This window comes from Piliocolobus tephrosceles, chromosome 4 (genome assembly GCF_002776525.5).
Source record: "Piliocolobus tephrosceles isolate RC106 chromosome 4, ASM277652v3, whole genome shotgun sequence".
Taxonomy (NCBI): Eukaryota; Metazoa; Chordata; class Mammalia; order Primates; family Cercopithecidae; genus Piliocolobus; species Piliocolobus tephrosceles.
In genome coordinates, this window is record NC_045437.1 from 77,214,251 (window position 1) to 77,232,261 (window position 18,011).

General features: G+C 37.8%; 1 protein-coding gene across 2 annotated transcripts in view; it reads left to right on the top strand.

Annotated features, from left to right (window-relative positions):
• FAM151B (family with sequence similarity 151 member B) overlaps positions 1-18,011 on the top strand; it is a 57,614-nt gene that overhangs the window by 34,764 nt on the left and 4,839 nt on the right. For both annotated transcript variants that reach the window (XM_026454263.1, XM_026454264.1), the window contains 2 exons: positions 4,938-5,155; positions 7,317-7,452. In XM_026454263.1, coding sequence (XP_026310048.1) covers positions 4,938-5,155; positions 7,317-7,452 — 354 coding nt within the window. The remainder of the gene's footprint in view (positions 1-4,937; positions 5,156-7,316; positions 7,453-18,011) is intronic.

Genomic DNA, 18,011 nt, shown 5'->3' on the forward strand with positions numbered 1-18,011 from the left:
TTGTAGGATTCTTAAGATGACTCTAACCATTTGTTATGGGGCAAAATATACCAATAAACCTTATTATACTGTTGGTGAATGAATAGATATATAAAATCTTGATATACAGGAATTTGGATTGACAAGGTCTTGTGAATTAAAGAACTATCTTAAGGTCATAAACTTTTTTTTCGGCTGGGTGCGGTGACTCATGCCTGCAATCCCAGCACTTTGGGAGGCCAAGGCGGGTGGATCACTTGAGGTTAGGAGTTTGAGACCAGCCTGGTCAACATGGTGAAGCTCCATCTCTACTAAAAATACAGAAAATTAGCCAGGCATGGTGGCGTGCACCTGTAATTCTGCTACTCAGGAGGCTGAGGCAGGAGAGCCTCTTGAACCCGGGAGGTGGAGGTTGCAGTGAGTTGAGATCGTGCCACGGCACTCCAGCCTGGGCAACAAGAGTGAAACTCTGTCTCAAAAAGAATTAAAAAATAAATAAAAAATCATAAGCTTTTTGAGTTATGAATGGTTCAATTTCATTTTATTGACAAAGAAACTTAGTTCCAGAAAGGTTAAGTGATGTACCGAAGGGCAACAGGTAAGCTTTGACAGGTAAGCTACAACCAGATCCTAGGTCTCCTGAAACCAGTCCAGTGTTCTCTATACCATGAAATACAGCATTTGATCTTTAGTGCCTGATGGCTTAAACTTTTAGATCTCCTTGACTTGTCGTGTGCTCAGTTTTTCATGTTTACTATATTGCCCCTTGAATTGTTTCCTGTGACATATTCTTTGGCTTCTCACCAGTCAGATCAGCTCATTCATTCTTAAATGCTAGCATCTACCACAAAAGGGCTGAAACGCTGAAACAAAGATTTTGCAAGTTTTCTTTTTTTTCAATCATAACATATTTGAAGGGGATTCAATATAAACTAATAGGTATATGAACACCTATTACATGTCAGACACTGTTCTAAAAGCATTGCGTGTATTTTTCATTAAATTCTCGTAACAATCCTAAGAGGTAGGTTATTGCTGTTATGCTCGTTTTCCAGATGAGGCAATGGAGGTGGAGGGGGCTAAGGAGCCCACTTGTCACATAGTTGTTAATGGAACTAGAGAGCTATCAGCCTGGCTGGAGAGTTCACACTTTTAACCAGAATGCTACACTCACTCCCTTTGTAAGAGCAGCTGAATGACCTGTTAGTTAAATTTTAGTATTGTTTTGTGCTTCTAAGTTACTTTATTTGGTAACACAAATAAAAACTATTATATTTTGGCTGGGCGCGGTGGCTCATGCCTGTAATCCCAGCACTTTAGGAGGCTGAGGTGGACAAATCACCTGAGGTCGGGAGTTCAAGACCAGCCTGACCAACATGGAGAAACCCCCGTCTCTACTAAAAATACAAAATTAGCCGGGCGTGGTGGCACATACCTGTAATCCCAGCTACTCAGGAGGCTGAGGCAGAAGAATCGCTTGAACCCGGGAGGGGGAGGTTGCAGTGAGCCGAGATTGTGCCATTGCACTCCAACCTGGGCAACAAGAGTGAAACGCCATCTCAAAAGTTAAAAACATATTTTTTAAAATTTTATCTGGAGTCTTAGCCAACTCTTCAGTGTTTTAGCCAAGAATTACTTTCCCTTAAACAATGCAATTTTATATAGTTTGTTATAATTTTAAGTATGATATTTATTTTATCATTCCCAATTTTTAAATGAAATTAATAGGAAAGCAGGGTATGATATTGAGAAGTCTGATTTACAAATAACTTTTTAGGAAAAAATATATTCTATAATAACTAAGTTTATATTCTTTTCAGGAGACTTAAATAAATCCCACCAAAGAGCAATTTTCAGTAGTATTCCGACCAGGACTTTCCTCTTCGATGATCATCTTAGTGAAGCTTTGGCATTTCCTTATGGGAAACTTAGTACTAATATATGTAAGATTTGAGAATGTTGGCCACTGTATTTTAAATTAGAATTACATGGAATTTATAGATTTAGAAGAATGTGTCTATTTTATAATACATGCAATATTGAACCTTCCAGGCTGGGTCTGTTATTTCTTGTAGTATACGGCAGTCCTCTGTTATCTACAGTTTCAGTAACCTGCAGTACACCATAGTCTAAAAGTGTTAAAGGGAAAATTCCAGAAATAAACAATTAATGAGTTCTAAATTGCACACCATTCTGAGCGGTGTGATGAAATCTTGTACTTTCCCATTCCATCCCACCTGGGATGTGACTCATCCCTTCCCTTTGTCCAGTGTATCCACATCGTATATGCTGCCCACCTATTATCACTTAACAGCCGTCACGGTTATCAGATTGACAGATCACAAGAAGAAGGGTGAGTAGGGTACAGTAAGCTATTTCGAGAGAGAGAGAGACCACATTCACATAACTTTTATTATAGTATATTGTTATAATTGTTCTATTTTATTACTAGTTTTTGTTGCTAATCTCTTACTGTGCCTAATTTATAAATTACACTTTATCAGAGATAGGTATGTGTAGGGAAAAAAATGCAGAGTACATATAGGTTTGGGTGCTATGTGGTTTCAGGCATCCCCTGGAGGTCTTGGAACATATTCCCTGCAGATAAGGGGGACTACTGTATATTTTATTTTGTTGTTTAGGAAAGTTTGTCCTCAGTCCTTTTTTCTCCCACAAAATGTTACACCTTTTCTTCCAGAAGAACTTTAGAATTACTTTGTCAAGTTTTAGAAAATAAGAACTACAACAAAAAGTTTTTGGTTCCTTAGTGAGGTTTTAAATTTGTTTAACTGCAGGTTTTGTTTTTCTTATTTAAGTTTCTGGTAAGAGAAAATATCATTATCCTTAGTCTACATTAGTGATAATTAAAACATTTACATATAGAATGGAATAAATGTGTTAAATTCTTGCTTCGCTATGTTCTTTGTCATAGTTCCTTATGTTTAACTGCACAGTGCTTCACACGTAGTAGGCACTTAGTAAACACTGGTGGAATTTCGATTTGTAGGAGAATATGCTGTTTCAAACTGGATATTGGCCAGGCGCGGTGGCTCATGCCTGTAATCCCAGCACTTTGGGAGACCAAGACGGGTGGATTACTTGAGATCAGGAGTTCAAGACCAACATGGTGAAACCCCATCTCTACTAAAAATACAAAAATTAGTTGGGCATGGTGGCACATGCCTGTAATCCCAGCTACTTGGGAGACTGAGGCAGGAGAATGGCTTGAAGCTGGGACGTGGAGGTTGCAGTGAGCCGAGATCACGCCATTGCACTCCAGCCTGGGTGACAGAGCGAAACTCCATCTCAAAAAAAAAAAAAAAGAAAAGAAACTGGATATTATCAGATGGAGAATCGATCTTAAACCACTCTATGGCAGCTTACTAAATGGAGAAAGCCTAAGAGGCTCCCTCTTGAAATGTAAACTGGAAATTAGTATTTAACCCAGATTCCATGGACACCAGATTTATTAAGAAATCAGAGTCCTTTCTGGAAAAAGAGGAGCTTGGCAGGAGACATGCATGGATTAGTTCAAGGTTTGTCCTTACTCCACCCATGAAAAGCAGCACCTCATGGGGGCTTGGCTGCTGCTGTGGGACTGACAGGCAAGCAAACTTTGGAGTCACAGGTACAAGTTGCTTGCTACCAAAAATGCAATTTTGGAGGAAGTACAGCGTTGGATCTCAGAATTGTGGTTTTAACATAGTGTTGACATAGGGCAAGGCAGGGAGAATTTAAAAGAGACAAATGACAGCATCTGAATTAAAGTCTGCAGAGTCCAGCATTAGGATTTATTAATCCACTAAAATCTAGGCCCTCCATTCAGGGGCAGAAGAATGAGAAGGAAGTGTACCACATGGGAGCAGAGGGAAAAGGGCTAGAGGCTAAGGGATAGAGCCTGGGTTCCCCTGGTTTTAGTACATAATATCCTTGCTCACTGGCAAACATAACCCAATAAATACTAAGATTATTTAAATTTCTCCTCTTAGAGTAGGCGGCCCAAAAGGAGTGGAGAGAAGAGAGATAGAAGTATAGATAGAAGTGCTGCTGTCTCTTAGGAAGAGAGAGGGAAATGTGAGGAGGGGTGGGTGAGTGTTCTCCCCTCCAATATCCATCTCCAAAATTCTTAGCCTCCCATTACAATATTCACTACAAGGTTATTTTCTTATAAATGAACTTAGGCAAGTAAAAAATTATGGAAGCTGATTAAAACCCTACTATTTCAAAGTCTGTAGGTATCAGCTAGAATACCGTACTACTGTTTCAAAGTCTGTAGGTATCAGCTAGAATATATGTAGGGAAGTAAAAAGAGTGAAGTTGCTTTTTAAATTTAAACTAAAATATGCATGTTTCTAGTTTTCAGAAAAGGTTCTTACAGTAAAAGAAGAAAAATGAAACAGAAACTTGAAGGAAATACTATAATTTTATATTTTGCAGTCATTTTTATAATAATGTTTATGTATCCAAACTCACCCAAGAATACATAAAGGACAGAAGCTACTTTTTTTCTCCAGGGTCGTGAGCCTGAATTAGAGATACAGAGCTTGGATCCACTTGGATATTTCATAAATGTGAATTTACAGGTTATTAAGAGTATTTCATTTATCTTATTTATACATTCTCTAACAAGTTAATATTTGTGTCCTTTTAAAAACTGCTTTCACACTAAGTGATCTTAATATGGAGTTGTGAAACCTCTATTTTGTCCACAAGTAGTGCAACTATTCGTATACTTATAGACTCTTTAAGGTATATTCATGAATAATAAGCACAATTCAACATGTAGAGATATGGCATATGTTAGCTTTTCTCTCTGGTGCTTTGTGATCTCTGATTTTATTTAACCCAGACATTATTGTATTTTTCTTATGAATTTGAGAACATTAAGACCACCAGTCTAAAAGAATTTCTTTTTACTTTACCTAAGGAATCTCATTGACAACAAATTATATTTTTAGTCTGGCAGCTGTAGAACCATCCATGATGCTCTTGGAAAATGTGAAGAGGCATCTGAAGCGCCCTGTATGGATTAATGCCGATATTCTTCCTGGTCCAAATGGAAATAGCAAAGTAATAGATGCAAAACCATTTTTAGACACCGTGACATTCTTCTTTCCAGACGTGACATTTTCCCTGGGTTGGACAACAGGATGGCATCCTGAGAAAGTCAATGAAGGTAATAATTCTAATAATGTATTTCTTGTTGGTCAAATTAAAATATCCTCCAGGTATAAAAATGTTATCTTTAATACAAAGCCCAAAACCCATTCGACAAAATCTAAGCCTAATGGAAAAAAAGGCCTGACCCTTCAGGTATGTGTAGACCCTTCCGTCTACTCTTTCAGGTAGATGCCATGTTCGCTGGTGATGCTGCAAATTTTAAGAGAGTTCATACATTTATAGTCATATAAGTACAGCTTTTGTTAGCAATCTCTTTTTCTAGTTTTTAGAAATATAATTTTCCAGATTTTAAAGGAAAGTGGAATATTTCCCTTCTTTTTATCAGGAAATTAGCAGCTAAACTAACATATTCACTTAAGATTTCTGTAAAATGTTCCTTTACTGACTGACCAATATTTTTTACAACTTGCTTTTGATAGAGTATAGAGTTACTTAAAATAGATATATTCTGGCTGGGCGTGTTGGCTCATGCCTATAATCACCACACTTCGGGAGGCTGAGGTGGGCGGATCACCTGAGGTCAGGAGTTCGAGACCAACCTGGCCAACATGGCGAAACTCCATCTCTACTAAAAATACAAAAGTTAGCCACGCATGGTAGCACGTGCCTGTAGTCGCAGCTATAGCTACTCAGGAGGCTGAGGCAGGAGAGTCGCTTGAACCCAGGAGGCGGAGGTTGCAGTGAGCCAAGATTGTGCCACTGCACTCCAGCCTGGACAACAGAGTGAGACTCTGTTCCCAAAAAAAAAAAGTGTGTGTGTGTGTGTGTGTGTATAGATATATTTATTTATTTATTTATTATATGTGTGTATAGTTTATTTATATATAAAGATGTGTATTCTCTGTCTATATATATACTTTTTTTTGGAAGCTATTTAGAAACAAGCAAGTGTGTTTTCCACGTGGTTTTTTTTTTTTTTAAACAGAGTCTTGCTCTGTTGCCCAGGCTGGAGTACAGTGGCGTGATCTCAGCTCACTGCAACCTCCACCTCCCAGGTTTCTGGGTTCAAGTGATTCTTGTGCATCAGCCTCTTGAATAGCTGAGATTACAGGTGTGTGCCACCACGCCCAGCCTATTTTTGTGTGTTTTTTTTAAGTAGAGATGGGGTTTCACCATGTTGGCCAGGCTGGTCTTGAACTCCTGACCTCCAGTGTTCTGCCCACCTCAGCATCCCAAAGTGCTGGGATTACAGGCATGAGCCACTGCACCTGGCCTTTTTTTTTTTTTCTTTTTCTTTTTTTTTTTTTAAGAAACAGGGTCTGGTTCTGTCACCAAGGCTGAGTGCAGTGGTACCATCATGGCTCACTGCAGCTTTGACCTCCTGGGCTCAAGCGATCCTCCCATCTCAGCCTCCAGAGTAGCTGGGACCACAGGCACACACCATCACACACAGCTAATTTTTAACTTTTTTGTAGAGATGAGGTCTCACTAAGTTGCCCAGGCTGGTTTCAAACTCCTGGGCTCAAGCGATCCTCCCACCTTGTCCTCCCAAAGTGCTGGGATTACAGGCATAAACCACCGTGCCTGGCCCCACAATGTCTTAATGTGATTTAAATATATGTTTTATATATATACATGTATATATATATATATATATATAGAGAGAGAGAGAGAGAGAGTGTCAATTTTTTTTTACCACTATTTCTACTTTAAGTAAAATGTACAGGTAATTTGGGCAAGTCAAAAAGGAAATTGATTTGATGTTAACTATCACTTAACCAGCTAGTATATACCCCAAAGCTACCTTTTCTTGGAAAATAAAATTTAACAAAAATAGAAAATCCAAGTTTATAGAGAATAATAATGATGCAGGTGTACCTAAAAGAAGAGCCTTAAAATCTTGAAAGTAAATAAAATCTAGTGGTGTAAATTTTCTTTTCTTGTGCTTGAATGATGAGTAAAACTTTTTTAATGTCTTAATTTTTTTGTTAAATGTGCTCTAGGTCACTTGTGGAATGATTTTTTATCTCCATTTTCCACTTAGTTTTTTTTTGCATTAAGTAGCACTTTAATTCACTTAGCATCCAAATGGAAAGTATTATGAATTACCTATGAATTATCTATGGTTTTACCTAATTGTAGGTAATTTAGTCTTTTATTTAATTGTCTTTCAAGATTTCAATCAATAAGGTTAAATTTTTTTCTTTTCTTTTAAGGGTACAGTTGGACAATGGTGAAAGAGATGGAATATATATGTAATGAACTAAGTCAGCCTGTAACGTTCCCTGTCAGAGCAGCATTAGTCAGGCAGTCTTGTTCTCAGTTGCTTTGGCTGTTAAAGCAATCAAACAGGTATGTAATAGTTTAACAAATGTGTACATGAGTGTGTATGAGAGACAGAGATAGAAAGGGCATGAAAATTGATTATTTAAGGGCAGTGTGTATGAGAGAAAGGTAGATGGAAAAAATGAAAACTGATGATAAAAGCGCACAGACTCTCTCACCAGATTGGAGCTCCTTGATGAACCTTAACTTACTTAACATCATATATTTTACCCCTATTCCTCACAAAAGTTTTTGTACATAGTAGGTGCTCAGTAAGTGTTAGCTGTCTTTTTCATTATGTTATACATTCACAAAAAGTTATGAATGGATAAATTAGCTTCTTTTTTAATTTCATCATAATTTCAGAAATCAGCCAGGTGTGGTGGCTCACACCTGTAATCCCAGCACTTTGGGAGGCTGAGGCAGGAGGATCACTTGAGCCCAGGAGTTTGAGATGAACCTGGGCAATTTAGTGAGAACTTGTCTTCACAAAAAAATTAAAAATTAGCCGAGCAAGGTGGCATGCGCCTGTAGTCTCAGCTATTCGGGAAGCTAAGGTGGGAGCATCACTTGAACCCGGGAGGTAGAGGCTTCAGTGAGCCAAGATCATACAAGGGTACTCCAGCTTAGGTGACAGAGTGAGACCCTGTCTCAAAAATAATAATACTTTCAGAAATCTTTTTTATATAAAAGTTTTATTTGTAATAAAAATTAGTTGGACCACCTATTGAATATTTAAGTAGATTATAAAAATACAGATATTACAATTTTAATTATTTTGTTTTCTTTTAAGAGGTCAATCAGTAGAACAAAAGACAAAGTCCGGAATCTGTCATGGAACTTAGTGTAGAAACAAGCTGACTTTTCAGATCTTTGGAGCAAGAAGTTCAACAACTGGTTTTAGGACAACAGGCTATGTAGGAAAAACAAAGCTGACACCTTTGCTTTATTCCTTGCTCCAAAAGACATTCCCAGTGAATTAAAGATATGAACATCAAGCAGTAAATGCATAAAGAATAAACAGGGATGATTCCTTAAATATAGTTTCAGAATGGAGAAGACCTTTAGGCACAAAACCCAGAAACTGTAAAAGGAATTTTGATACATTTGAATCCATAAAAATGGAAAGCAACTAGTAAAATGACCCCCAATGTGTATGTCAGAGAAATGTTAAGAATTCTGACAAATAAAAGATTTTTACAAATTACCCAGAAATAGGCCCAGTTTAATAATTCACTATATTGCAGAGAGTAGTGAAAGCAGACAATCATACATTTTTGGCTGGAGTGTAAACTGATCAGTAATTTCCTTGGAGAGAAATTTGGCATATACTCATGAATCTCACTATTGAGACCATGTCTTACTAATAGAAGTTCACATAAGCACAGAGACATAGGTACAAGGATATTCTGGTAGCATCATTTGTAGTAATAAAAGACTTGAAACATTCTAAGTATCTATCAGTCAGACACTGTTGAATAAATTATGGTACACCCATATGATGGAATATTATATGTTACAGATAATGCAGTAGACCCTATGTTTTAATATGGAATGATCTGTAAGATATATCATTAACTGAATAAATTAAGATGCAGAATGATAGGTATAGTATGATTCCATCTCCATGTGGGAAAATTGATGTGTAAAAATATTTATAGATGAATTGAGCTTAGAGTAGTTTGAATCAGTGGCTGCTAGCATTATGCTTAAAGAGAAATATTAAGTGATACCAGACACTATACCAATCAGATTCTTAGTTACAAATAATTATGGGGCAACCCTCATTGTTAAAGTGTCCCGTGATGCTATTTGACATTCTCTTTTTGTAAACACATCATCTATTTATTAACTCTGCCTCTAGTTTTGTTTGTTTTCATTAGTGTCAGAGAAGTGCACTGAAATCAAATAGCATACTGTATTAATTTTTTAAAGATTATTATTGAAATTAAAGCATTACATTTAATTAAAATTTTCAATTCTCATGGAAAACGCTAGAATTTTTTAGAATATATCTTCTTACCCCCATTTGAGAAACATTTACAATATAGATGGACTCTGTTTTCTTGGAGACATAATACTCAGATGATCATGTGCACAAGTACCGTAAGACTATGGCCACATTTATGAGAGAATTCAGCCCAGCCTATATTCCATTTGGGTATATTTTGTTTCATTTTTAATGATGTCACATTGATTTTCACATAGTCATGTGTGTGATAAGAGCACCTAAAATCTATTCTCTTAGCAAATTTTTCAAATACAACAGTGTTAACTATAGTCCTCATACTGTCCATTAGATCTCTAGACTTCTTATCCTGTGTAACTGCAAGTTCATCTACTCGTTATCTTTTAAAGATACCTATTTACTCTCATTTTACTGGTTTTGAGAATCATATTCATCTTCCAAAGTTCTGGAGTCTGCTGGTTTTTCTAATTATTCCATAGAAAAAAACTACAGAACATTATCATTAGTTCTACAGACTTAGAGGTTCTTATATTGTTTGAGATAGGAAGGAAAAGTACATTTATTTTTTAAAAGCTTAGCACTGAAGTATTTATGTAGACTGTACTTTTTATGGTAAAAGCAATGTAGGCCGATAACAGTGTTTCAGATAACAAAATCTGGATAATATGGTTCTACTTTAAAAGACTGAAGGTTAGAATTGCCTTTATGGTGGACCCAGGTATTTTAATTTTGTTCCTAATAATTTTCTTATCTAATGTTTGTGAGATTACATGAAGACAGCAACCTTGCTTATCTTGATCATCCACAGATCCTCAGAATTTAAAACAATGCCCAGCACATCATAGGAATTTAATAAATAGTTATTAAATGGAAAAACCAAATGCATACAGGCACTGATTCATCATAGAGGGCATTAGAAGCCTATACTTTCTGGAGAAGTAGTTTTGGTGTTTAAATACAAAAATAGCTATAAAAGGCAGCATTAAGCAAAGAGGCTTAGAGGTTATTTTAGTTACTGTGGTGTCAAGTACCGCCTCAATCACCTTGTGATGTGTGCTAATGTAATTAGTAATACGAATAATATGTTACAAAGAGGAGTAGCTTCTAGAGAAAGAATGCTTCTAAGAAGACAGCAATATCCCACCTTTAAACGAGAACCTCATTTTGAGTCAAGCAATTGTGCATGAATGAATCTTGCAGTGTCAAGAGAGCTATTTGAAATAAAACACTATCACAATATTTCTGTGTCAGGGAACTCAACGAATGATGAACTGCCAATCCCTTTTTGCTTCTCATTTAAGTAGTTGGTGAATCCACTCTGCCGTCACACCCATGAACCATGGCGAAGTTTCAGTTTTCGACAGCATACTTGTTCAAAGAACAGGCTAAGTGTTTTCATTATAGAAATTTCAAAGTAACTCAAACAGGAGAGAAGTTTATATTTCTCTCTCCAAACAGTCCAGACTCAGGAAGGTCTCAGGAGAGTAGAGTCTCTTCTCCAACGGTCATCTAGAGCCTAGGTTCATTCTGTCTTGTTCCTCTGCTAACCCTGGGAATGTCAGCATGCACATAAGTAGAAGCTGACATACACCATCACATTCCCGTTCCAGCCCACAAATGTTGAAAGAAAAAAAACATACACCAGAGTAACTAAAATAACTTCTAAGGCTCTTTGCTTAATGCTGCCTTTTATAACTATTTTTGTCTTTAAACACCAAAATTACTTCTAAAGAAAGTACAGGCTTCTAATGCCCTCTATGATGAAACAGTGCCTGTATGCATAAATATATATATATGAAGGCATATACTAGGTGTATTTAGATGACCTGTATATACTAGGAGTATTTATATTTTTATACTAGGTGTGTGTGTGTGTGTGTGTGTGTGTGTGTGTATATAATGCATATACATATATATGAAGGCTATAGATTCTGTATACAGTCATCCGTCAGTATACATGGAGGATTGGTTCAAGGATGCTCAGCATATAGCAAAATCAGCTCATTCTGAAGTTCCCAAGCTGTTCCTGTGGGACTTAAGTACACAGAAAGCCTCCTTATACGCACATTTCAAATCCTGTGAATACTCTATGTCCATTCTCATTTGGTTGAAAAAAATCAGTATATCAATGGACTGACTCAGTTCTAACCTGTGTTGTTCAAGAGTCAACTATACTGATGCGAATATTGTGTCCAAATCTATATCCTAAATTATCTTAGCATTTTTAAAAATAGTCTTTCAGGGCCAGGTACAGTGTCTCATACCTGTAATCCTAGTACTTTGGGAGGCCAAGGTGGGCGGATCACCTGAGGTCATGAGTTCAAGACCAGCTTGGCCAAAATGGTGAAACTCCATCTTTACTAAAATCCAAAAAAAAAAATATTAGCCATGCATGATGGCAGGTGCCTGTAATTCCAGCTACTTGGGAGGCTGAGATGGGGGAATTGCTTGAACTCGGGAGACGGTGGTTGCAGTGAGCTGAGATCACACCACTGCACTCCAGCCTGTGCAGCTGAACAGGACTCTGTCTGAAAAAATATATATATAGTCTTTCAATTGATTTTCTTGAGTTTTCTAAGCAAAAAAATTTATTCTCTTCAAATAATGTTAACTTTTTTCAACTTTTATATCTCTGATTTCTTTTTTTATGATGGTTAATACCTCTAGAGTAGTGATTCTCAAGGTATTATCAGTAATGGTGATTTGGCTCTCCAGCAGACAATGTGTGAGGACGTTTTTGGTTGCCACACCGAAAGATGAGGGGTGGGGGAGCAGGGATTCTATTGAACAACTAGTGGTAAAGGCCAGGGATGCCGCTTTAGACATCCTACATGGCACAGGACAGCTCCCACAGTAAAGAATTATCTAACTGAAATGTCAATAGTCAACACTGAAAACTCTAGAACAGTGTTACATAATATTGCTAATAGTGCCCAAACATATCTTATTCTTACCTTTAAAAACAGCTTAGTATTCTGCAAAGATACTACAGAAGTACAGTCATGTATCGCTTTAAGATGGGGATACCTTCTGAGAAATTTTTCATTAGGTCATCTGGGCACAGTGGCTCAGGCCTGTAATCTTAGCACTTTGGGAGGCCGAGGTGGGTGGATCACTTGAGGTCAGGAGTTTGAGACCAGCCTAGTCAACATAGTGAAACCCCATCTCTACTAAAAATACAAAAATCAGCTGGGTGTGGTGGCGCACATCTGTAATCTCAGCTACTCAGGAGGCTGAGGCAGGAGAATCGCTTGAACCTGGGAGGCAGAGGTTGCAGTGAGCCGAGATCATGCCACTGCACTTCAGCCTGGGAGGCAGAGCAAGACTGTGTCTCAAATACATGGATATTACTACACAAATACATGGAAATTAAATAATATGTTCCTGAATGACCAGTGGGTCAATAAAGCAATTAATAAAGAAATTGAAAAATTTATTGAAACAAATGATAATGAAAACACAACATATCAAAACCTAGCAGATACAGCAAAAGCCATACTAAGATGGAAATTTATAGCTATAAGTGCCTATATCAAAAATTTTTTAAACTTCAAATAACCTAACAGTGCATGCTAAAAACTAGAAAAGCAAGAGCAAACCAAACCCAAAATTAGTAGAAGAAAATAAATAATAAAGATCAGGCCAGGCACAGTGGCTCACGCCTGTAATCCCAGCACTTTGGGAGGCCAAGGCAGTGAATCACCTGAGGTCAGGAGTTTGAGACCAGCCTGACCAACAAGGCGAAACCCTGTCTCTACTAAAAATACAAAAATTAGCCGGGCGTGGTGGCACACATCTGTAATCCCAGATACTCAGGAGGCTGATGCAGGAGAATCAGTTGAACGTGGGCAGCAGAGATTGCAGTGAGCCAAGATCATACCACTGCACTCCAGTCTGGGCAACAGAGCGAGACTCCATTTAAAAAAAAAAAAAAAAAAGCAAAAATAAATGAAATTGAAATGAAGAAAACAGTACAAAAGATCAGTGAAACAAAAAATTGGCTTTTTGAAAAGTTAAAGAAAAGTGACAAATCTTTAGCCAGACTAAGAAAAAAACAGAGAATCCAAATAAATAGAATCAGATATGAAAAAGGAGACATTACAGTTGATACTGCGGAAATCCGGAGAATTATTAGTGACTACTATGAGCAACTATATGCCAATAAACTGGAAAATCTAGAAGAAATGGACAAATCCCTAGAGTCATACAACCAACCAGTACTGAACCATGAAGAGATCTAAAACCTGAACAGACCAATAATAAGTCATGAGATTGAAGCCATAAAAAGTCTTCCAGTAAAGAAAACCCTGGGACCCGATGGCTTCACTGTTAAATTCTACCAAACATTTAAAGAGAACTAACATCAGTCCTATTCAAACTATCCAAAAAATAGAGGAGGAGGGAATACTTCTAAACTCATTCTACAAGGCCAGCATTACCCTGATACGAAAAGCAAAGACATATTTAAAAAACAAACAAAAAAACTACAGGTCAATATTACTGATGAACATTGATGCAAAAGTCCTCAGCAAAATACTAGCAAACTGAATTCACCAATACATTAAAAAGATTCATCATGACCAAGTGGGATTTATCCGAGGGATGCAAGAATGGTTCAACACATGTAAATCAATCACTGTGATACATCATATCAACAGAATGAAGGACAAAAACCATATGATCATTTTAATCGATGCTGAAAAAAGCATTGGGTAAAATTCAACATCCCTTTGTGATAAAAACCCACAAAAAACTGGGTATGGAAGGAACATGCCTTAACATAATAAAAGCTATGTACAACAGACCCACAGCTAGTATTATGCTAAGTGGGATAAATCTGAAAGCCTTTTCTCTAAGACCAGGAACAAAACAAGGATGCCCAGTTTCACCATTGTTATTTAACATAGTAGAAGTCATAGGTAGAACAGTCAGCCAAGAAAGATATATAAAGGACATCCAAATTGGAAAGGAAGACATCAAATTATCCTTATTTTCAGATGATGTGATCTTATATTTGGAAAAACCTAAAGACTCCACAGAAAAAACTATTAGAACTGATAAATTCAGTAAAGTTGCAGGATACAAAATCAGCATACAAAAATTACTAACATTTCTATATGCCAACAGTGAACAATTAAAAAAGAAATGAGAAAAGTGATCCCACTTAGAATAGCCACAAATAAAATTAAATACCTAGGAGCTAACCAAAGAAGTGAAAGATCTCTATAATTAAAACTATAAAACACTAATGTAAGAAATTGAAGAGGACACCCCAAAATGGAGAGATATTCCATGTTCATGGATTGGAAGAATTAATATTGTTAAAATATCCATACTACCTAAAGCAATCTACAGATTCAGTGCAGTCCTATCAAAACTCCAATGACATTCTTCACAGAAATATTTTAAAAAAAAATCCTAAAATGTATATGGAACCACAAAGACCCAGAATCGCCAAAGTTATCCTAAGCAAAATGAACAAAACTGGATGAATCACATTTACCTGACTTAAAATTATACTACAGAGCTATAGTAACCAAAACAGCTTGGTACTGGCATAAAAACAGGCACAGAGACCAATGGGACAAAATTGAGAACCCAGAAACAAATGCACACACCTACAGTGTTCTCACAAAGCTACCAGGAACATACACTGGGGAAATGAGTCTCTTCAGTAAATGGTGCAGGGAAAACTAGATAGCCATATGCAGAAGAATGAAACTAGACCCTTCTCTCTTACTATATACCAAAATGAAATCAAATGGATTAAAGACTTAAATCTAAGACCTCAAACTATGAAACTACTACAATAAAACATTGGGGAAACCCTTCAAGACATTGGTCTTGGCAAAGATTTCTTTTAGTAATACCCCGCAAGCAAGGCAGCCAAAGCAAAAATGGACAAATGGGATCACATCAACTCATAAAGCTTCTGTACAGCAAAGGAAATGGTCAACAAAGTGAAGAAGCAATGTACAGAATGGGAGAAAACTTTTGCAAACTACCCATCTAACAAGGGATTAATAACTAGAATATATAAATAGCACAAACTATTGGAAAAAAATCTAATCTGATTTTTAAATGGGCGAAAGATTTGAATAGACATTTCTCAAAAAAAGACACACAAATGGCAAACAGGCATATGAAAAGGTGCTCAACATCATTGATTATCAGGGAAATGCAAATCAAAATTACAATGAGATATCACACCCCCATTAAAATGGCTTTTATCCAAAAGACAGGCAGTAAATGCTGGCAAGGATGTGGAGAAAAGGGAACCCTGGTGTGCTGTTGGTACAACGGTTTCAGTTTTGTTTGTTTGTTTGTTTGTTTGAGATGGAGTCTCACTGGGTTGCTCAAGCTGGAGTGCAATGGCGCCATCTTGGCTCACTGCAATCTCCGCCTCCCAGGTTCAAGCGATTCTCCTGCCTCAGCTTCCCAAGTAGCTGGGATTACAGGTGCCTGCCACCATGCCCAGCTAATTTTTTTTTTATATTTTTAGTAGAGATAGCATTTCACCACCCTGGCTAGGCTGGTCTCAAACTCCTGACCTCAGGCTATCCGCCCACCTTGGCCTCCCAAAGTGCTGGGATTACAGGCGTGAGCCACTGCGCCCAGCCAGGTTTTAGTTTTTTGAGGAAAAATCTACATAGAGCTACCGTACGATCCAGCAATCTCACTGCCTGGTGTGTAAACAAAAGAAAAGAAATCACTGTATTGGAGAGATAGCTGTGCTTCCATGTTTGTTGCAGCACTATTCACCCAGCACCCAGATTTGAAAGCAACCAAAGCGTTCATCAACAGATGAATAGATTAAAATATATATGGTACTTATACACAATGGAATATATTCAGCCCTAAAAAAGAATGAGATCCTGTCATTTGCAACAACGTGGATGGAACTGGAGATCATTATGCTAAGTGAAATAAACCAGACACAGAAAGAGAAACATCTCATGTTCTTATTTATTTGTGGGTTCTAAAAATTGGAGCAATTGAACCCATGGAGATGGGGAGTAGGAGGGTGGTTTACCAGAGGCTGGGGTAGGTAGTGGTGGTGGGTGTTGGGGGGAGGTGTGAATGGCTAATGAGCATGAAAAAATAGTTTGAATGAATAAGGCCTAATATGTGATAGCACAACGGGGTGACTATAGTTCATTTAATTGTACATTTAAACATAACTAAAAGAGTATAATTGAACTGTTTGTAACACAAAGGATAAATATCTGAGGGGATGGGAACCCCATTTTTCAAGTGATCATTACATAGTACATGCCTGTATCAAAAATCTCATGTACCCCATAAATATATATACCTATTATGTACCCACTAAAATTTAAAGTAAGTGAGACTCTGCCCATTTTCCAATTCCTGTTGCTCCTGGACTAATCAACCTTGCTGATCCCTTCAGCGTTCTGGCTGGGGTGAGAGGAAGAGCAGCATCCCACATGGGTAGTGAAGCTAGGTGCTTACTTCACTCTTACATTTCCTCGTAGGAGAACACACAGGCCAAGGAGATCTTTGTTGGCACTGAACTGTGCTGCCTTAGAGGAGGGGTAATGTGGGTAAAGTGAAAAGTTTTACCTTCTTCAGTGTGTCTATTCTCGGATTTTGTGTGTGTGTACACTCCAATGTAGTAGCGGAGTCTTTCCACTGGACTCCTGGGTTCCCACAAAGGTACTTTTATCCATGAGTCGTTGTCAAAATCAGTGTTTCGGCCGGGCGCAGTGGCTCATGCGTGTAATCCTAGCACTTTGGGAGGCTGAAGCGGGTAGATCACAAGGTCAGGAGATCGAGACCATCCTGGCTAACGTGGTGAAACCCCGTCTCTACTAAAAAGAATACAAAAAATATTAGCCGGGCGTGATGGTGGGCACCCGTAGTCCCAGCTACTTGGGAGGCTGAGGCAGGAGAGTGGCGTGAACCCGGGAGATGGAGCTTGCAGTGAGCAGAGATTGCGCCACTGCACTCCAGCCTGGGTGACAAAACGAGATTCTGTCTCAAAAAAAAAAGAAAAGAAAAGAAAAAATCATTGTTTCAGTGGAGTAGACGAGGGATAAAAGCAGTTTTACTACTCTGCTTTTTAAATAGTATATTTAAAATATACTATTTTCCTATTCTGCAGTTTTACTCATGTTACATCTCTTCCTGTTATAACACATTGGCTATAACTCAGTTATGTACCTGTACTTAGTTACAGGTAAAGCTGGGAAAGGTAGATTTTATTTTGTACAACCTTGTGTCTAGTTAGAATTCAGGAGTTTGTTAGAGAGAAAAAGGAGAATGGTTATTGTAGTAAAAGTACCAGCTTCTGTCATACATTAATAAAACATTATTAATGTTATTTTATTTAAGTGTTTTGTGTGTTACTTTTTTTCTTTTAAAAGTATTTTAGCCGGGCGCGGTGGCTCAAACCTGTAATCCCAGCACTTTGGGAGGCCGAGACGGGCGGATCACGAGGTCAGGAGATCAAGACCATCCTGGCTAATACGGTGAAACCTCGTCTCTACTAAAAAATACAAAAAAACTAGACGGGCGAGGTGGCGGGCGCCTGTAGTCCCAGCTACTCAGGAGGCTGAGGCAGGAGAATGGCGTAAACCCGGGAGGCGGAGCTTGC